Genomic DNA, 22,318 nt, shown 5'->3' with positions numbered 1-22,318 from the left:
TGCGCACCGCCCCACCGCAGGAAGTCCCGCCCTCCGCCGGGAGAAGGGGAGGCCGCGCCCCATCGCTCCAGGCGGCCATCTTAGCGCCGGGCAGCTCCGCCCGCCGCCGTCATTGAGCGGGGCAGGAAGTCAGGGTGGCAGCGGAGGCGGGGGGCGCAGGAAGCCCCTTCCCTTCGTTTAGTGTCGGCAGAGCCGCGGGATAGGCCACTCGGGCGTCTCTTCCACAGCGAGAACCCCGGCCGACCGCTGCCCGCCTCGGGCATCCGCTCCGGGGCCTGGCCCGGCCTGCCTCATGCCGCCACCCTGGGGCCGGTTTTCGGGGCCACTGAGCAAAACGCGGGGGGGGGGAGAAAAGCATCTTCCTCCCGAAGCGGCGACCTGGGCCCGAAATGCGTTTTCTGCGCCCATTTGTTGGTTGCCCAGATAACGTATTCAGAAAGCAGACGGTAGAAAATGAGTTTGCACCTGTATCAAAGGTTATTCAGATGATCGAACACTTAAGAGAAAAGAAACCAAAAGTTTTACCTTTGGGGATTTTGTTTCCTGCTAAGGCTGTTTCTAAGGTTACAGACTTTTATATAAAAGAGCAGCAACTCATGTTTGCTGGTGTAGTTGGTGTGTCCTGAATAACTTTGTGCTTCAGTACACCAGGTCTTTTCAAATAAGAGATGTTACAAGCATAAACATGAAAATACACATTATTTAAAAAATTTAAATGGTAAGCTATTTTTCTCACCGTTACCATCATAGTTCAGTATAGTTTGACAAAGTGCGTCAGTACACACATCTATATATGAATACACAAATAACATTCAGTAAGTTTAATACAGATTACCTAAATATCCAAATTCCCTATCACAAATACAGGATTCAATTCTAGATCCCTTAATGCAGTCAATTTATGAGTTTTGACTACAAACAGCAAAACTTATCCTTCAGTCACCATTTTAAAATCATCACTAAGGGCACTCTGAAATTCCCCTTTCCTTCTTTCTCCCTTTACAAGGTGTTCTGTGACAGTAGCCAAGTGACACATCACAAGTGACACAACACTTGCAAGTTTTCCTTTGTATAACAAGCATTTGTGTAATTTGGATAGTAGCCAAATTTGACTCTGTATTACAGTCTTAAAGCAAAGAAAATTATGCCCTTTTTTTTTAAAGGAGAAAGGAGATGCACCTAGGCAGCTGAAAATAAAACCTGCATAAGTCTGCAATGAGTCACTGATCCTTTTTTTAAATGCGTGGTGCTGTAACAAATAATTTCTAATCTGACTAAAACTGAAAAAAATGGATGTTAAAAACAATTTAGACTTTCTTTTTGCTAAAATACCAATTGATAAGCATTTAGCTTTTCCTTTTCATTTAATGTTATCCTCTATGCACCTACATGAAAAAGGAAATGTAAATCCCTGCTCCTTTGGCCATTTAATAAAGACAAAAGTAATGACAGAGGGATGTTTAAAGTATGTTTCTGTCACCTTCTGTGTTTGCAAAGTTTCTTTATGTTGTGTGACAACAAATGGATATATAAAACATAGAAGAATTTACCATACTACTCTGACTTACCGAAAGCGTTATAAAGAAGTTTCACTCAGGACTATGGGTAAGAATGTGGTATTTATGATGCTTACATTAAAAATTAACTGTTCTTTAGAGAAATAGTATGTGGAAACTTACTATGTGTCCTGGTTTTGGCTGGGATAGAGCTACCTACCTCCCAGGAGGGAGTGAGCAAGCAGCTGTGTAGTGTTTAGTAGCTGGCTGGAGTTAAACCACAAGACTAGGCTTTCATGGAGAAATACAAAAGTAAATAATACCAATATATTATCTTGCAATAGCAGAACTAATTTGTCTCAGTTTTAAAAGGAACTCTACTATAGCAAGTTGATTAGTTTTCTATTATTTCATACTTCTAAAAAATCTACATCCGTAGAAGAAAAAAATAGAGGTTCTAGGCAGAAGGGTAAACACACTGAGAACACCCAAGTTTTAACAGTCCCCCTTTCTAGGAGGTCACTTCCCCTCTTCACCTTTTCCTCCAGCATTCTGTGGTGCAGAACTACTACTTGGGCACATTGTGGGGGTGTTCTGAAAACACATTGGTAAAACTTGGAAACTGGAGGGACAAAAGCCTACTAGCGTATCATTTCTCTCTGCATTATCAGTTTTTAAATATTACTCACTTCAGGTATTATCTACAGCATGCTTGAACTGAAATATATTAAGCTCTTGTACCATTAATGACATGGAAGTATTGCTTAACTGGAACTCCACCAACATGGCTATGTCTAACTACAACTTCTGTAGACATACCTGGATTAGTTTAATTAGGTACCATGAGGACTGCCAGCACATTGCTCAGTGACTTTCAAAACCCATCTGAAGATCTCAGCAGATGACATGGTATTTTCGTATGTAAATAACGTAACTTAAAACTGCATCAGGAATGCATAAGGTAATCACACCTTCAGTTCTACAGCTCTACCTTAATGCCCTCACCATTTTTATTTTTTTTGTGTGTAACAAGAGGGAGTCAGGAGAGCACCACAGGCCTGACACACATTTCTCTTTCTCTGGGTCCTGTAACTGCATTGGGTGGCTATGCTTTATGTCACAGTCCTGTTGCTGGGGTCTTTTCAGCATTGGGGACAGATTTGCAACTTAAAATTAGAAAATTGCCATCCTGTCTCTTTACATGAAGATGACAAACAATACATTAACCAATATAAAAATTCTTCCCACCCTATCTTCTATCATCCCATGCCTGTAGTTTTTGCTTGTTTTTAAATGGCATTTCAGCTATGGCACTGACTTCACATCTTCAGTTTATTCACACCAGCTTCCCTGAGTCACGCCTGCTATACAGACCATGGCTGTGCCAAAGCCCACCAAAACATGATTCCCCTCCCAGCTTCAGCTTTAAACCTTTGCTGTGTCCTTTTCCCAGGCATGCCCCAGAGCTACAAACACTGGACTCTCACATAGGCTATCTTTTACAACTTGTAAGTTTACCAGGAAATGAGAATGAAATGGTAAAACAGTTCACATTCACTTTGAGGAGGGGGAAAAAAAGTATCAGGCAAGTATTTCTTGTTAACATTCTGATGGCTATAAAAAGTTGATTAAATCAGATATGATGAAAAAAATAACATTACTTGAGACTCATGATAAAATTGGGTGCCAATAATACAAAGGTCTTTTAAGCTTGTGAGAAAGATTTTTGTGATAATAGCTACATCTTAGTTCTCCAGGTTCCTAAATTGAAAGGCTTCTATGAAAGAAAGGATATTTTGTTCTTTATGAAAAGAGTAAGCATGTCAAAAAAGATCCTATCCTGGGACCTAGAAATGTCTGCTGGAGAAATTAGGTTTAAAAATCACAAATTCAAGGCAGTGAGTCCAAGAATATTGAATGGACATGATAATATGACAATGAAATTGTGCTACAACATACTATTTTTTTAAACTACCATTTTCAGTTTTCAAAAGATGCAATTATAATGTTTAAATAAGACAGAGTTTTATATTATTATCCTCAGACCATCAAAAATGGAGTACACTTATGTAACTCACACCTCATTAAAATTTTAAAGCTTTGCCTTTTTTCTGTTATCAGGATGATGCCACTGCTCCATGCCACAGTTTTTTCTCAAACCCATGGTTTATCTGCGCAGTTTCATACACATACTAGAGATGCAGGGAATCTCATGCTCCAGCTGTCATTTCACCATCTCAGACTGAGAAACACTGAACCAACAAACGAAAAAAAGATTAGAATAGGACTAGAGTGTGCCATTTGATGGCTTTTTTTAGAAAGCATATATGGTACTTCGAACCACAATAAAATATTTTAGAACCTATGTATGTCAATGGCTTCAGGAGCAGTAAGTAGCAAGAAAGGTGACTTAAAGTCAGCGAAGACAAAGCCACATACACGTTTTTAAAAGACAAGAGCTTGCAGGCTCACCCAGCCATCAATAGCTGCAGATATGAATAAAGAGACATTATAACTATGAAGAGGTTTAATTGCTACATGCAGTCTGAGGTGGGAAATTAAGTTACAGACACAGCATATCCTCTGTACATATATATATATAACTGTGAAGAATTGCCAAGACAGACAATATTTTTTACACATGGACAAGATAATTAAGTACTCTTCCATGCACAGGAGTCCTGAACATGTATTGAGGAAAAAAAAATACAACTAATTACTGGGGGGAGACACTGGGACCAAAAAAACCAAAAAATAGCATGGTGGTGAATTTTTGGGACTGGAAAGAAGAAATATATGGAAAAGAAGATCTAGTTAGAAACTGTAGGAGGTCTTTAAAGCAGAACACTATGGTGAAATCCTAGTAGCTTTGGCAGGGTATTAAAGCAGAATGGAATGAGACCAACCCCATCTAAGCAGCTCCTTCAAGTCTGTTCTTACAGCCTTTAATCTTGTCGGCAGGAAAGGAAAGATGAAGGGATAAAGAGCTTTTAGGTCTTGCCGTGTATTAAGTGACATACCAGCGACTGACTGGAAAACAAAAATGCTCTTTACATAAAGAGGTGAAAGCAAACTACCAGAGCAGAGTCAGTAGCCTGGTCAGAAATCACACAAAAGCAGTATTTTTGCTAGTTTCAAGACAGGCTAACACTTCCTACTGCAGAGTTTGCTGTTAATGTTATATCATTTGCTCATGATCGAACACCCTGTTGCAACATATAACTGCCTCTGGGAAAGCAACTTATTGTCTGATATCACAAATATATCCCTAACCTTGTGTTTAGTCCTTGGACCTGTTAATGGTTAAAGGAGAGCATATGTTAAACTTCTTTTTACACAAGTCCTGTGTGACCATCTTTAAATAGAGGAGAGAACGTGTATATTAATTGGGTTTTCAGCTAAACTGCCGTCATTTGGCAATGCACTTCTGTGGAAAAAACCTTGAAACCTTCCCCATTAAAACTTCTAGTTCACAGAGTACAAGGTCGCCATAATAAAAATTACCAATTGACGTAAACTGATCACACATTACAGTTCCGTTTATACCCAGAAACACCAAACTGCATAACAATATCTGGGGGTGGTACAGAGGGAATGAGCAGCACTTTCTTTTGTATGCTTACTGATAAACTCAGATTTATGTTCCCTGAAACAGCTATCAAATACCTTAAAAGACGTAATCCCTTAAACTCATACAGACCACATTTTATTGACTATAGTGCTAACAATTTTGGAGTGATCTCTGTATTGAGATGGCAGCATACAAAATGAATGCTCCCCCCGATCAACTCCCTTGAAGAACCCAGTTTACTGGAATCATCAGGATTGAAATCAATAAGCAGAACCAAGAATCAAGAGACATTTTCTGAAATTTTAAACCTCAGATTATCTGTCACCTCCAATACATAAACACAGATATAATGGAGTTTCACAAGCAGAGAAGCTAATATAAATCCTACTCTATCTCAAAAAGGTGATCTTATTCTCTTCCTCAAATCTGACTGTGTATTCCTGTGCCCTCTCTTTGCATTGCCCGTAGTGCATTCACAGCCATGTGGCACATTAGAGCAGATTATTCATCAAATAAATGATCAGGTTTTCTTGGGCAGGATTTCTTTTTTTTTTAATTCTTCGTTGACTCAGCAAACCAGCGTGACACATTGCATAGCAACAAAAGTCCTCCAGCTATCATTAAAGAAGGAACAGGAACACGACCAAAACCAGTGGTGAGTGCAGGATTAGCCATTTTGTTGCTAGCTCATTTTCAGACCAGATTAAGCTGATTATGAAACTGTACTTTTAGCAGCACTGCAGAACCTTCTAGTAGGATGAACATATGGGGGCCCTTTCAAGGAAAGAAGAAAACGCACAGAGTGAATAGATATTTCTGGGGGTGCGCTGAAAAAGCAGTAGAGAGTGCATCACCAAAGAAATGTTTTGGGAGAGAGAACTGTCATTCACTGAGCAATCCATGAGCTGTCACTTACAGCTTTGGGTTGGTTTTTTTGTTTGGTTGGGGTTTTTTTGCCCCCTGGAAAAAACACAGATTTATGCCATCCCTTTACTGCTAGATCTACCTATGTTAAAAGAGAGTTGCAGTGACCTGCATTATCAGAGTATCAGTGATAAAGCATGCCAGTAAACTATGCTTTATTGATAGAAAACAGCTGTTTCAAAGGCAAAAATCTACACTTCTCTTGATTCAGGTGGAATGAAGCAGCTATTTAACAAGTGAGTATGAGATCTTCTTGACTGAATGCCAAAACCAAGTGTAAAACATTATCCATTGCAATAAAAATCTTTATGAAAGTATCTCACTTGGAAGAAAAGTATAAATATGAGTAACGAGTATGTATCTCACACCTTTCCAATAGATTTATAGAAAAAAAAATCCAAGCTGTTTGGAACAGAAGAACTATTCCTAACAATGTCAGGAAAATAAATACACCAAAATACATAGAAATGTTCTAGAACTCTCAAGTCAAGCTTTTTGAGGAATTAAATTTAAGATGACTGAGCAAGCATAAATTCTAGATCAAATTCTACATTTCTTAGAACAGAATCAGGCCCACAGAGCAGTGAAGCCCCTTCTCACACAAGGCTTGGCACCTTGAAGGTACAAATCCATGTGGCGTGAATATATAGATTCAAAAAATATACCCTGATGTTCTACTTGATGGCTAGTTTTGAACCTATTTGTGAATCTGTGATACTAAGTTAGAGTGCAAAGAAAAGAGATTTACAAAATCATACCTGGAGATAAGACATTTAATTAAAATTAAAGATCAGTGACAAAAAATACACTTGTAGCTACTAGAAACATAACTGTAAAATCCATCAGAGCAGTCCTGCTACTCAACACAAAACAAGGAGAGCAGAGAGAGACCAAAAATAATTGAAATTATAATATTTGTCCCCCAGCTAGAAATAAATATATGGAAAAAGGATATAATCTGACAAAAGCAGGAAAAGTAATAGACACAAGTGTGGTGGGGTTGTGGGTTTTGTTTTTTTTTTTTTTTTTTTTGTTTTTTTTTTAAATATGATTTGGTTCATGAGGCTCTGGGAGCAGTATGTTTTAGAAAGCAAATCTATTAATATCAGACAGAGCAACAGAGACAGAAAGAGATTGGTAAACCTCAAAACTACTTATTACAAGGTAGGTACATTTTTGTATAAACAAAATGGACTGGTTTTCCATTTTCTCACTTTGTACCGCAAAAAGGAAGTTAAATGCTGTTCACATAATTGGTTGATCTACTTTACTTCTGGATGCATCTGAAAAGCAGCACTGATGACAAAAATAAAAACTCTAAATTGCTCTTCTCTAAGAACCCACTTGATCAATATTAGTAGTTTGTCACACAGTTACAGGTTTCCAGATGTTTACAGTGTTGCAAAATAGATGTAATGGGAAACAGCCTCATCTGCTGATTTAAGGAGACACTATCAGGCGTCTACAGAGAGTCTAATACTTGCTGCTTTTTTTTTCTCTCTCCACTTACATCTCCCATATCTCATACATAAAAATTTGTGCTGTTGCACTATAGTATAGCAGGAGCAAAAACATTTGCACGCACTCCTCAGATGACTGGAGATCCTAGATAATTAATTAAAAGGAAAAGCTCTGAATCTACTTTCTATCTCCTGTCTGTTAATATAGACAGACATGTCTAAAGAGGTTGCTCAGAGACTTTCAATTATTTAGTTTTAAGTTTCTCTCTTGTAATTTTACTGAAACTTCATAGTGTTCCTGAACAGCTATTCCATGGGACTATTTGTTTCAAACAGAAGTGTTTGATGGAGATTTTTGCTGTTCTTTTTTTCTTTTAAAAGTGAATTTAAAAAAAAAGTTCTGAAAGAAGATTATTTAAAAATATGGTGGTTTATCTCATTAAAGACTACACTTTTTATTAAGCAGCATTAGCATTAAACAATCGTGGAGAATTTAGTGGGAAACAGTATGGGATAACAGGTCACCCTGAAATTAAGGATGTACATTTTGCTGTCTTTTTAGTCTCAACGAGATTAAAATTGAAACTTCTGCTAATGTGCACATGTAATATTAATGTTGACATGAGCTAACTTCTGAGTGACTGGCTTTGCAGTCTCAGTATTCTTGCAACATTAATTTAAAAAACAGGAACAACGACAAAAAAAACCCAGATAGTTACATACATTCTTAGTGTCGTCTCCTCCTCCTCCTCATCTGCTCTTACAGATAAACTGCACTCAGAGCCCTGGGTGCATCAACACGCTGTAATAGCTCTGAGCAGCCTCCATCCATCTTCTGCTGTAATCCTCCTCTACAAGCTCTTCCCAGAGTTTAGGTGCAGCTCTGATACAGCACAGCTGCATGGCTTTGGATCTGGTGGATAAGCCTGGTGACATACAGCTATGAGAAACCACATCTGAACCTCTGCTGCTGGCTAGGGAGCTGCGTATCAGCTGAGGTCCTTGCCCCCGCCCCAGCTGCACTGTAGCAGTCAAGGAGCAAGCAAGAGTGGCGACTGCCAGGTCATCCGTAGTGATGAGGCAGTCCAAGGTTGAGGCACCAATACAAGGTACAAGACCAGGCACAAGTGTACCTGCAACTGACTCCATCATGTTCTCTGCAGACTGTCCCTCTTCTACCTTTCCAAACAACCGGTCATTGCCTTTATTGCTGCTGTGTCCTACACACAGGTTTCTTTCCTTACTTGAGAAGGCCAGGGGATCCAATGCATAAGTATTTTCCATATCCCTGTGTGGTCTGTTAGCCTCATGCTCCCTCAGGATACTGGTCTAAAGTTAATATAATTTGGGTTTTCCAAAGCTAAAGCTATGACGACTCTGTCATTATTCCATTATCTTGACTGCAGAAAGTATTTTAAAGAACATGGGTCACTCAGGTTACTTAAATTACCTTGGCTTCACAATTCCATACTTCCTTTAGACAAGACTGGTCTCATTTTCAAAGGGCTGATCGATTGCATTTCCCATTCAAATCAGAAGGCTCTGTATTCACTTAACACTTCTTAAACTCAGGCCACTCTGTTTCAATGTTTATGCTCAGATGGGAGACCTTAGACACTCAGGAAGAAGTTAAAAGTTGATGGAAACAAACAAAATTGCATTTCAGAGATTAGTCCCAGAATGTAATTTATTAGGATGTGAAAATCATACGATGACTAATTCTTTATCAAGGGTGTGACACTATTAACCACAGTTGTGTAAAGAGGCTTTACAGGAGACATTTCAAGAGACTGGATCCACATTGACTGAAAGGGGAAAATGCCATTTCAGGAATATTACCTGAATATATATTACCTGCCAAAATCGGACTCACCGGAAGTTGCTCACAGCAATTATTCAGAAAAGGAACACAGCCTAACCAGTACTTATATGTACTCTGTATAGCTATACAAGCTACACATACATTAATCTTGGACAACCCAGAATCCCTGAGAGGTCTAAAAATTATTTATTAGAAGATCCTTGTATAAGGATCACATTACAATCATTCAAAGTAAAAGGACAAACCATATGGATCTTATCCTCTAAGCTTTTAGCCTTCCCCCAAATGTATTCCTTCCAGTTAAGGAATATTTGCCAAGGGCCCTTCTGAGTTTTGAGAAGAGCCTGAATCTCCTGTTTACTCCCCATCACCTCTTTCTCCCCCTTCCCTCATCTGCCTACAAGCATCAGTTTACCACATTGAGCTCTTTATGCAGGGGATACTTTGCAAGATCAACAACACTATGCCAGGTAATCCTGCTTACGCATTATCACTTCACAGAAATGAGATCAGTGGAACACGATGACACAGGAAAGAGCTAACTGGAAAAACAAAACAACCCACCAAAACCACATACATAGATTGATCTATCAGGAATTTTCTCTTATTAACAGTAGATTTTAGAAGTGATGCTTTATTTCATAACCAAAGGTGCTGTACTTCAGGAGATACATTTTCCTTTTTCCTTTCTGCTGGAGCATTCTTGCTGTATCATATTATAGAGAGACAATATGGTATAGCTTTGTTATTTTTTGTTATCTGTGTACATAGATAAGCTTTACAAGATGTTGAGTAGAGTCAGATCATCCTCAAAAGACCGGCAAGTCCATGTTACAATACTAGGAGGAAACTGAAATGATAGCAAATTTTCACAAGCATCATCCTGTTCTTTTAGACCATGATGCATGATATGAAGTCAATTGTCCTTTCTTGCTACCAAATTTTCAGGCCCACTTCTTTGTATTACTGCCAACTTAAAATACCCATTTGATTTCACAGATATTTTAACTCTAGCAGAAATGAAGAACTAGAATCTTTGGCTCTAGCAAGTATTTACCTTTACCAAAAGTAACTATTCTTTTGCCACCAATTTCCTAAAGCAATCATTCCAAACATGATGTCTGAAGTAAAAGAAGTGTTACTGATAAGTCATTTATATTAAAACAAGTACACAGGAATCCTTTTATAGGAATGGGGAGTTTATATACTATGTGAGAGAAAGAACACTGACCTACTGCTTTAATCATTTTTATACAGTGATGTCCACAAAGGCACCCAGTGGATTACATAAAAATATTAAAAATAGTCCTTCTTCCAAAAAATATGAACAAAGATGCAAACAATAGCTCCATAAATGAAGCATGAAGGTTTCCTCCAAGACTGTTAATCATTAAAAAGTAGGCTCAGCTTTGTCTTCTTTTAAAAGGGGCACCTACCTTTAGATTTTGCATACAAGTTTTTAAGTTCCTCCATTTTTCTGCAGCACAGTGAAATGTTTGTCAAACACAGGATTATAGCCTGTAAATTATAACCCTTAACATGTTCTATATAACAAACACTATCTCTTTAGGTGACTGGCCTCCCATTCCTCTGAAAGAGGGATAATATTTAATTATTGAAAAATGTTTGTAGGACAAGGTGAGAGCCATCACTGACGTGACACACATAGGAAAGAAAAATACTGGAAAACCCAGAGAACAGTTTGATTACAACCACATGAGTTCAGATATGAAAACAGCATGTACAAATTTTGAGGGGGTAGAGGGAAATATAAGAGAAGCTCAATGAATTTCAAATAAAAATATAATCAAATGCCAATTAAAGACTTCTGCATATACTTGTGGAAAAAGGTTAAAAACTAAGCATGAAACAGGAGACACTGTATTATAAATGAAAAAGACTTACTGGGAAAAAGACCAAAGGATATATTTTAGGGCTACTAATTCACTGGCTGTTTTAAGTAAGAGTAAAACTACCTGTAGATACAGGCATAAAGCTTAGAAGCTGTTGCTGAAAATTGAACTCCAGCCTTAATTTGTTTAGTTAGCTGTCTGAAGCAGTGGAAATAATATGCAGTTCATCACAGCAACTTGTTAAATAATTAGTTTATAAGCAATGGACCACACCAGGAGATATGTTACTAGAAGAACTATAACCCAGGACTGCTACCCCTAAACATCCAATCTTCAGAAATATTGAAATATTCGCCAAAGGAAACACTGCAGTACAAAAATACAAATATTCTAAAACATATTAGCAGAAGGCATAGAAAAAAAATTTATGTCTTTTTAGGATCCTGTCTGATATGCTGAATATACTACAGGTAAATTTTTCCAAAAGCATAATTGTTAACCACACACACACATTTAAGTTAACAGAGCTGACACCAGATCTCAATATTCTCAACTACAGATGCTTGTGAAGTGATAACTGGAACAGATAATTCTCTTTGCGAAAGTAACTTCCAGGTCAAATACTATTGCCACTAAGAACAGAATACAAAAAGTACATTGCAGTGTAGTGTTACACTAGCTAATCTGGTATGAAAACAAAAGAGCTGCAATAAGACTGGAAATAAATGCCTCGCAAAAGCTCTGGCTTAGTCTTACCTTTTTAATCCAGTGCTGGTTACTATTCCAATTGTTATGTTCGTTGTCGAGACATGGTATCTGCCAACAAACAAGCATTAATCTCTCTTCATTTCATGTCGATGCAAAGGTTTAGCAAATTTAATGAAAAAAGATTATTTGAAGGACAGAGAAACCACTGAAAGGTAAGAAGGGAGGAGGAGAGGGCAACAAGAAGTTGTATGTGCTTTTCTTCTGATTTCTAGTCATGTAAACTGAGATAGATACACAGCCTACGCCGGATCACAGCTAAAAAGAAGCCCTTTAACTTCAGCAAACTCCTGCTCCCAGGTTTCTTATTTCAGTTTTCATTCCATTAAGTGTTCAATGTTCAGTGTTTTAGAACATATTTAGAAAAAGAATCAATGTTGAAGGCTTGTGGGGAGAAAAAAGACAAATATCTGTTTATTTTAGAGAATACACACAGCCTTCCCTGAATATACATTCCATCAAGACATATAGCACACACGTACAGTTATGACACTCTTAACACAGATAAATTACTTTCTTTTTTGGTGAAGTGGCTCACAGACAGAACAGCTAAGGTTTCAGCTACAACTAAATCTTCATTTAGTACTTCAGAAACTAAAAGTAGCTCCATGGAGCTAATACACAGGACTCAGTTAAACAGTTCAAGTGCTTGAAATGTTCATCTAGGCCTGAGCCAAAAGGCTTTTAATGTTAAACACGGGAGTAATTCTACTGACTTCTATAGAAGCAATAACTTTCTCTTACTTAAAATGTGTAGCACTGAGTCACTGAAAAAAAATCTGAAGTCTGTCAGAGATATTAGCTAAACATCATTTAATGAAGACTAATGATAAAATCAAATGTTCCATAAATACTGAAGTTTGTGATTCTGAATTAATTTTGTTCAGCAAAACCTCCACCAAAATAACTAATTCCACATTAAATGTTCAGCATTACTACCAGATTCAAGTACATATTTAATTACTATTGACTGATGTCTTCGCATGCATATTTCAACCCTTTGAAAAAATAGCTCACAATCCACATCAAAATATTCAATGCCTTCAGTTTCAGTATCAGCCCATTATGCTCTGGGGCAAAAAGATGACAATGACCCTCTCCCAACGCATTTGTGCATCTCTTTCCTCCCCCAGAGGAAAAAACCCTTTGACAAAACCCTTGTATCAACCTTTAACATGCAGTCAACTAAGACCTGCATTTGATGACCTCTGGTATATCCATAAAAAAAAAACAACAGCATACTTCCTGGAACAAAGAATTTGTATGAATAACGTATTATTTTGAGCACTAAATAAGTTATCTCATAGTACACATTAGAAGAATTCTGTTTACATTTATATTTCTGCAACCTTAGAAATAGTCTTCCTCACAACACATGATAATTCAAATTCACGGAGCAAGAGAAGGCAAGTCTAAAGGGTCAGTTTTTGTTGTAATCCGTTCCAAAAATATATAAATGTGTAAACCACTATAGTTTATATTCCATTCCATCACTCCTACATGTGCCCTTATGCAAATCTAACCCTCAGGTTGCACATTTGCAACAGAAATTCATAGAATGCTGTTCCAATGCTAATGCTGCTGTATAAATAACATGAAGGCGACTAGTGCAAAGAGTCAACTGCATATACATATCACACATATGTACAGTTATTAAAATAGAATTGCATATAAAGATGTGGTACACTAGGAATACTCATTAGTAGTTTATTCACCTACATGCAGCATGCCAAATAAAGCTTAGGTCCTGTAAATAACATAATTTCCGAGTATTTGTGAATATTCATAAATATTTATAAATATGGGCAAATTCCTTTCCTCCTCAGAGCCCCAGTGGGAAAAAGCAAGTTCCATGTTGGCACTCAGCGTAAAACAAAGTAAGTTTAGTAGTCTGATGATACAACAGCCTTGCTTCTGTGCAGCATTCTCTTCTGATTACTGGGAAAACCAGGGCTCAGTGTTCAGACAGTTTAAGTAGTATTTTCTGATATAACCTACCTTTTCTCCTCAGTTTTCTTGCGTGTTTGTTCATTCTTCATTCATGTAGCAGACAATCCTGGGAATGGTACACAAAAGTAATATCAGTCATTTGAGGCCAAAGTCACTAATGTCAGCTGTATAAGATTGATCAATTTAACAAGTTTGCATGACTGGGCTCTACACTGCATCATCCCAAACATCATAATGCAGTCACAAAAGCTCTATATGAAGTTGGTTGCAATTGCTACAACTGAACTACAAATAAAGTTTGTAAGAGTTTATGGTCTAGAAAGTTCATATTCAAAGCTGCTGCATGACAGCATCTACAAAGACTGAGTTTATACTTTTATACATGCATTTTTCTTTTAAAAATATGTTCCATTTCAAAGATGAACTTTCACACTTGGCATATCTCCAGGATTACAAACTTATTTTTCTAAGCTAGGTATTTACTTAGCAGGAAAGGTTTGCTTGAAACATAATGGACCATTTTGTGATATAGTTTTTCTTCTTCCTACTGAAACACAACAGCATTATTTTATCAGAAGAGATGTTTGCAACTCTTTCAGTGACTTAAGACTGATTTGCTGTTTAATTTAACTGAACAGATGTTTATCTGTTACAGTTTTTGTTTCTTTGGGTTTTTAAAAACCACTAGGGAAAATAACTGACACTGTATAGCTTCTTCTGCTAATGAGGCTATATAAATATTACTATCAATAATCTGGGGGCCAATTGTTTAAAATAGTAATAAAACCAAGTTTGTCACAAATCACAATTTAATTTGCAGTCTCATTGCTTCCTGACACTTTTTAGAGATCTATTAGTCATAGTGATTGCAAATAAGGGGCAGCTGAATCTCAGTGTAAAGTGACTCTCCCAAGCAGATAAAAGATTATTTCATGCAATTCCATTTCAATTAAAATATATTGCCCCCCCAGAAGTTACCCAAATTACAAGGTAAATGCAGCAGTTTACTTCTCAATGCAAATTTTACATAGCCTTATAATGGAGAGCAAAATATCACTTATTACTAGAATAAATTCAGACCCCAGCAAGAAAACAATGCAAATAGATGGACCTATTAATCTTACAGCATAAAAATTATCAAGAGTGATTCTGGCACCACAAGAAAAAAATAATTTATTAAAAGTGTGGTGACAGTAAAAAGTATCAACCTTACTACTCAAGAACCAGAATGCCTCTACTAACCCAATAGCACGAGTCTTCCCACTCTGCCATAGCAATATGCATCAGCCTGGAGGAATCACACAAAGCCAAGATGATGACTGTAGTGCTGTTACACTGACAGAACAGGTAGATAAGATGAGGTCAAAGTTCTGAGTCACAGCCCTTACCATACCAAGGGGGAAGGGGGAGGAGGGGAGGGAGGAAAAAAAAACGTGAAACAGAAAAAAGCTAACATACATGGATTATTATGAAGTAAAAATAATCTGAAGGAAGCTAAAAATGTGAAAGGAAAATCCATGGTTAAAATAGCTAAGAAAAAACAGCTACGCATAGGCAATGACCTTTTAAGATACATCAGCGCATAAATGAATTCTAGTACTGAAAAGATGAAGATGGTAAAATCGCTGAAGTGAAGCAAAAAACTGGAAGTGTTCAATAAATGTTGCCTATCTGTATTTGATAATGTGGATAACTTTGTACTACATGAGGATAATGAAATACTTCCAATATACTTATGACGAAAACAGATAATATCAAGATAATACTTTTTAGGATTTCATAAGGAAAAACATAACTACAAGGTCTAGAAAAATGTCCAAGAGACCTAGCTTTGGATATCAGCAGTACCCTGATGACTGTCTCTGATGCATGTGAGAACAACTAGAAAACTTCCCCAGAGAAGGTATCCTGATATGAAAAGGTAAAAACTAATAATTGCAGGAGAGTTAGAACACTTTTAATCATGGATTAAATGTAAAAAGGAGGTTAATTAATGAAGTATTAATTCACTTCATAGAAAGAAGTATAATTAAAATAACAATATCATTAATGCCAGTCAACATCGTTTCACAGAAAATCTACCCTGTTTAACAAACCTCGGGTTTGTCCTTTGTGTGAATGCTCACACTATTTAAGCTTTTATAAGGTGCTTTACCTAAAACACATGGCATTCTAGACAAAATAAAAATAACAGTGAAAAATACATTACAAAAATTAGAAATTAGTTAAGTGAAAGACCTCATATTTAGCAATTATGTCAGTACTAGATCTGAAGTAATTTTACATTGTTCTCAGTGAAGGGAAAATCACAGTACCGTCAGTGCTGGCGGAATGGCAAGCAATGGTGGGAACAGTGTGATCTGGTTCAGTTGGTTCACTGCACTCATTTCTTGAGAGCGCTTTCTCATGCACATATTAAAAAACGGAATGAGTGTTTGCAGAAAGCATGTATGTAAATCTCAGCTAAAAGAAAGTTATTTATGCTCAAACTTTAAAAGCTTAATCTTTTTAATCTTTTAAATAAAAAACCAGACTTAATTTAATTGCAGTATAAAGCGCATGCAAGAGGCCATACTGAAAGCCGCCTTCATCTTGAGGATAAAGAAATAAGGACATCAATGTTTAATTTCTAAACTCAAAAAACATACCAAATTTCATATTTGAACTTACCTAACACTAAAGGTCATAGCATCTGAAACAAATACAGACAACCCTTATCTTTTGAGGTTTTCAGATCAAAACTATGCACCTCTGTATTCTTAGGTGCAAATAATGAGCCAGGGGTGCGTTATATAGGAATTGCAGTACAGAAGTGGTCAGGCTGTATAAACTAATGGGTCCTTCTGTCTCATTTGGATTTTACAACTCAGAAGGACAAATGCTATTTAATTGCCTTTACAGCAAAGCAATGTTTTGGAGAAACAGGCAAATGTATGGTTTGTTTGGTCTATAAATATTTCTTTGTTCAGCTTTACTTATCCAACAGTTAACCCATCCTCACACAAGCAGGCATTAGAACAAATACATCCCCCCTCCATATATTTTTACTGCTTCAAGGAGGCTAGCATGTAGTAATTCTTCCTATAGAATCCAAATCATTATGTTCTAAATCATGACTGATCAGATGCAGTCAGCCTTGTGTGACAAGCACATCACTTCAAATAAGTTCAGATTTTGGCTTGTTTGTTGCAACAGCAGAATGCAAATCTTATCACCTTTTAAGGAAAGCACAAAGTTAATTTTAGTTACCTCCTCCAAATAACAGCTCCCCCCCCCCCCCCAACTTACTACCAAGAACTCTATTCCCTCAGAACAGCCTTTGTGCTCTTAGTATGTCTTTGCTATTTTTTTAAAGCAATGAAATGTAGGTCCAGATGTCACAGATATTACAGCTTATTTACTTGCAGCTCAAGTCTTTTATTTGCTTCAGTGGGTTTTCCTCATGCTCCCCAGTCTCCTCCACCCGCTTGTCTGCAGAGTAACTTCAACTCTATTCCTGCAGCACAGCTACATGAAATTGAACTTGAATTACACTTCGAAAAATGTCCTGTTCAATGAGAAGTATCAAACTTGCAGAGAGCATAGGATACTTAAGACATTATACTATATAACGTATAAAGTGTCCTACTGAATGTAGCAGGATTAATAAATAAGAAGCAACAGAATTCACCATGGCTGAGATTAATCCAGGCTCTTCTCTACTCTTTACACCGAGAGACACTAGACAAGAAAAGAACATCTGAACAACCTGCTGTACCGTACTTCATGTCAAACTGCACCAGTAGCTGGAAACCTGTCTGTATCCCAATTCATGTTTAATTCCACCTTAACTGTTTACTGCGATGTTAAATCCACTGTTAAGCTATGAAACTTCATACTACATCTTTTCAGATAGGCTGTCAATATAATGTGCACCAAGGCCAATTATCTTTCAAATTAAATTTAATCAAAGAGGGCATCGCACCATTAGCAGATTTAAAGTTATTCTGTTCAATTACTGACAAGTGTGTCAAGAATATCCCTTAGAGGTCCTAAGGAAATAAAGATTCAGTATGGGTAATTCTATCAGGAGAAAAAAAAAAAAAAGTCTTACCATCTTCCAAAGAGAATAAAACAGTATCATGACAACTGATATTCAGTCTTGTATAATAAAAAGACAATTTGCCACAACACCTTTAACAACCATTTGTTAAAGTAACCCAGAAACTGATTTATTGGAGTGATACACTAGAAACACACTATCAATTTTCACAAAGTTTTAATTACTAAGAAAATTGCAGTATGCATTTTATTCAGATTAAACAAATACTATTAGTTGAGCCTGCCTCCCAGATAATAAGGCAAACAGCAAGAAGTAAGCCACAGCTTTTTCTAATGCAAAGATAAAACCTCTTTATGTGAGCTGGGGTTGTACCCTTCCCAGTTTGCCCAGACTTGCCCCTTCCTTCGCTGTATGTTTTACCATGCTATTGACATACTACAATATTTTTTTGCTGATATACTAACACTAGACAAAGTTCTCTTTCATCAAATATTCATTCAACCGTGCTTGAACACCAGGCTACCAAAAAACCTGCAGTGCTAGACATGATGCAGTCTTCTACAGCTAGGTTGCAAGCCAGTGCTTCTTAGAATAGGAATCACAGTATCTGTAAAGTGAATCCACTGGAATATCAATACTAACAGTCTCCATGTAAACCAGCTATACAAAGTCTTACTACATCAAATCCACTGTATTTGATACTTTTACTAAACTTGTACCCAGCTGGTATTAGCAACACTGACAAAAATGAGAAGGAACTCAACACCAGAAATGGCAGGTTTTTACCTCCCAAAAAATTCAAGGTAGTTAGACAGTACTGATGATCAGTGTTTCACTCTAGATTCCTAGATGGCTTTAAATTGCAGTTTCAAATGTAAACTCCATTTCCCAATAAACTCAAGCATTTTTTGCAACAGATCAAATGTTAGAAAAGTACTTTTGCTGCCATTCAGTTCAATATAGCACCCACTGAAAAACCCACACAGCTCTACACACACTATTCAGCTCTATTCAGACACACAACCAGTGAGCTTTAACAAAACCAAGCAGTTTGTGGTGATCTGAAATAAAGATGAATGTTCAGAGCTACACCTTTTTAACTGTGAAGCTATCTGTGATGATTAGAAGTAGCTAGAGTAAGCTTTGAGAGCAATGTAAAAAGCCTCAGGCGGGGTGGGGGGGGACGACACCAAACCAAGTAAAAAGCAGTCTGAGCAAATCTTTATTGTTCTATTCCAACAACTAGAAATGACAAGACAAACTAATTCCCCAATTCTTTTTGTCAAAACGTTGGAACATGATGGAATCCAGCCCTCAAATAAATGCATGCTTTGAGAAAGGAAAAATTAAGAACTATTTTTGTGATTTGTGCCTCGACACCCAAACTTGAATGACCCTGAGAAAATCTGCGCAGACAAGTCACTGGGAAGATCTTCATGCAGCTTGTTAGATCTGTTTCCCACTCTCCTTCATGTTATTGCTCTGCAAATTGAGGAATGTATTAGCAAATGTTAATCTTCACTAAAATCCATCATAAAGAATGCTACAATATTTCTTTTTATTACAAATAGCCAAAACTTATTTGAAAATATAAATGTGTAAAACAACTGACTGTACAGTGCATTTACAGAAGGTAACATGCAGTGTAAAGAACTGCTTTACGCATCAGCCCTTGACCACAACAAACTTGGCAGTACTACTACAACTTTAATGACTATATGATGGAAAAAGAGATAATTAAACCCCCAAAATATCAGTTACATCTGATTTACCATGAGATTGGGATACATACATCGTTGTGGGAGGAATAGCAATTTTTTAACTAGAAACTGTCATCATGTAATTCTTGGAAGGACTGGATCTGCCAGTTCTCCACTCCTCCTTACAGCTGGTCCTACTCTCCAACGGTTTGGTTGCCTTCCCACCAGACTGGGGACTTTCGTAAAGGACACAGATAGACCCATCTTCACCTATGCGATAGGACACTTCGAAAGGGTCGACCCAAAGTGTTAATTCGCTGGGTAAGAGCTGGAAGAGTCTCCCGTGGCTCAGTCCGATCATCCCCGCTGCCTTTCCTATCAAGGGGTCCATCTTATGGTTGATCCTAATGCAGCGGTACCCGGAGCCCTTGGAGGGCACCAAGGGGAACCAGTGGTGCTTGTAGTGCTCTGCGGGAGGGAACAAAGACGAGCTTTACCGCGGCTCCAGAGCCCCGCCGCCCTCCAGCCCCTGGGGGGCTGCGCTCCGCCGGGACACTCCCCCGCTCCCCGCGGGGCAGCAGGGGCGGCAGCGACCGGCTGGGTCGGGACGACCCCCTCTCCCTCCCCGGGGTCCCGCCGCCCCCTCTCACCGCGCAGCGCCTCCTGCAGGCACTCCCGGAAGCACCGCAGCTGCTCCTCATCGACACCGCCGGCGGCCCGCAGGAGGCGAGTGACGAACGCCGCCGCCGTGGAGATCTCGGTCCTCATGGCCGCCGCCCGCCGTCGCCCCGGCCCGCTGCCAGCGCCCATCTCGGCCCCCCGCGCCTCCGGCCAATGGCGGCGCCGCGCAACAGCTGCGTCATACGGCGGCGCACCGCCCCACCAGGCAAGCAGAGGTTCCCATTGGCGGCGGCAGGTGCGGGGCGGGGCGACCTCGGCGACTCTGGGCAGCCATTGGGCCGCCGCACTGATCGGGCCGTGTTTGTTTTGTTGGCGGAGGGGCGGGACCTGCCCGCCACACCCCGCTGCCGTCCCCGCCAGGTGCGACGCTCGGGCCCCACCCGTAACGATCAATAGCACCGCTTCGACCGGCAAGATGCAACCTGCGGCACCGGGAGTGCCATGTTTGGGCTTGGCTTGTCTGTGTCACGAGCCCCCACCAGGCCAGTGGCCAGCCTGGCTTCACATCCCGTATCATGAGTGCATGTGCTTGGTTGCTGCATGTCCCCCAAGCACCCACTGCACCCTGACAGCCTAGGGCTTTGGTGCACATCCCTCCTCCCCACATTTCTCAAGTTGCCTCTTCTTCAGTTCGTGTTTACAAACCAACAGAAATAACAGGTTAAATAAGTGTTTCCCATTCAGCTGTTACAATTTTGACTGCCTGACACTTCTGCTTTCCTCTACGTGTCTGTTTGGAGCACCAGATTCCTCCCATTGCCCTACAATCCTGACATCTACTCCATCACTAACAGCATTCCAGGCAGATGTGACGATTATCTTGCTTCCTGCCCTTCTCACCCTCATTTCTCAATATGAGCCAAATCTAAAAATATCTCACCATCTCTTTCTAGGCATACAACTCCAAGGCCAAGATGCTCTTAACATGACAAAATAACAGAAATTTTAAAGATATTGTAGAATCATAGAATGGCTTGAGTTGGAAGGGACCTTTAGAGCCCATCTAGCCCAACTCCCTGCAGTGAGCAGGGACATCAAACTAGATCAGGTTGCTCAGAGCCCCATCCAACCTGACCTTTAATGTTTCTAGGGATGGCGCCTCCATCAGCCTCTCTGGGCAACCCGTTCCAGTGTTTCACCACCGTCAGTGAAAAAATTTTTTTCTTTATATCCAGTCTACATCTACCCTCCTTTAGCTTAAAACCATTATGCCTTGTCCTGTAAGGCGTTGCTAAAGAGATTGGCCCATCCTTCCTATAGTCCCCCTATAAGTACTGGAAGGCCGCAATAAGGTCTCCCCGCACTCAGCCTTGTTGAACCTCATGAGGTTCTCATAGGCCCATCTCTCCAGCCTGTCCTGGTCTCTTTGGATGACATCCCATCCTACTGGGGTGTTGACACCAAGCTGAGCAGTGCAGTTATCTCCCCTCTTACTTAGCTAAGCACAAAACCAATTTCAGTAAGAATGGTACAAGAACCTATAGGTTATTTTCAAGAAAAGAGGTGGTCCAGAAAGCATCGGTTTTCTGTCAAATGCCTGTTCACCTGCAAGCAGTTGGGAATTTGGCACACTTGAAAATACATGCAAGAGTTAACTGTTTAGTGCATGATCTACACAAGTAAATTTGTTGTCAGGTGTATCACAGCAAGAGGATACATCTTTGGCCTGTATTTGGAGTTCTGAATTACATCTTTTACATGGGATTCTTGCCACTCTGGAAAGATTTTTGTTGTCAGAAATAAGACAAGCCTAATGCTTATTTGAGCATAAAAAGAACCATACATACATTGCACAAATATCAAGTTTCTCAGCTGGCTCTGCAGGTCACGTTACAGGTACAACTAAGACGAACATAAAGATTAGAGCTGTGGAAATGTTTGGTTGAACAGTTGACACTGGCTCAAACTTCGTATTATTCTGATGAATAAAGTACATGACTTGTTTGAAACAAGGAAGTTGGTTGATGACTCATTAACATCATCACTGCTGGGCCTCTGAATCTGAGGAATAACTACAGTTCATCTCTTTATGACAGAAGTTTTCTCATGATGAC

General features: G+C 38.9%; 1 protein-coding gene and 1 long non-coding RNA gene across 3 annotated transcripts; both read right to left on the bottom strand.

Annotated features, from left to right (window-relative positions):
• Positions 1-7,772: 7,772 nt before the first annotated feature.
• Positions 7,773-17,108, bottom strand: LOC135313872 (uncharacterized). Its single transcript, XR_010373352.1, has 3 exons — positions 15,084-17,108; positions 13,890-13,947; positions 7,773-11,942 (listed from the first exon to the last, which is right to left on the bottom strand). It is a non-coding gene; the product is annotated as an uncharacterized LOC135313872 (long non-coding RNA).
• A 1,984-nt stretch (positions 17,109-19,092) lies between these two features.
• On the bottom strand, positions 19,093-20,421 carry LOC135313871 (protein BTG1-like). Of its 2 annotated transcripts, XM_064454201.1 has the most exons (3): positions 20,234-20,421; positions 19,676-20,051; positions 19,093-19,365 (listed from the first exon to the last, which is right to left on the bottom strand). In XM_064454201.1, exons 1-2 carry the CDS (start codon positions 20,391-20,393, stop codon positions 19,702-19,704), a joined length of 510 nt encoding a protein of 169 aa, XP_064310271.1. In that variant the 5' UTR covers positions 20,394-20,421; the 3' UTR covers positions 19,093-19,365; positions 19,676-19,701. The 2 variants fall into 2 exon arrangements, with proteins under 2 accessions (XP_064310271.1, XP_064310270.1); XM_064454200.1 differs by lacking the exon at positions 19,093-19,365 and having other exon boundaries at positions 19,420-20,051.
• Positions 20,422-22,318: the final 1,897 nt, after the last annotated feature.

The sequence above is a fragment of the Phalacrocorax carbo genome, chromosome 6 (assembly GCF_963921805.1).
Source record: "Phalacrocorax carbo chromosome 6, bPhaCar2.1, whole genome shotgun sequence".
In the NCBI taxonomy this organism is placed as follows: domain Eukaryota; kingdom Metazoa; phylum Chordata; class Aves; order Suliformes; family Phalacrocoracidae; genus Phalacrocorax; species Phalacrocorax carbo.
Note: the sequence above shows the minus strand (reverse complement) of the source record. Positions and strands in the feature narration are given on the sequence as shown.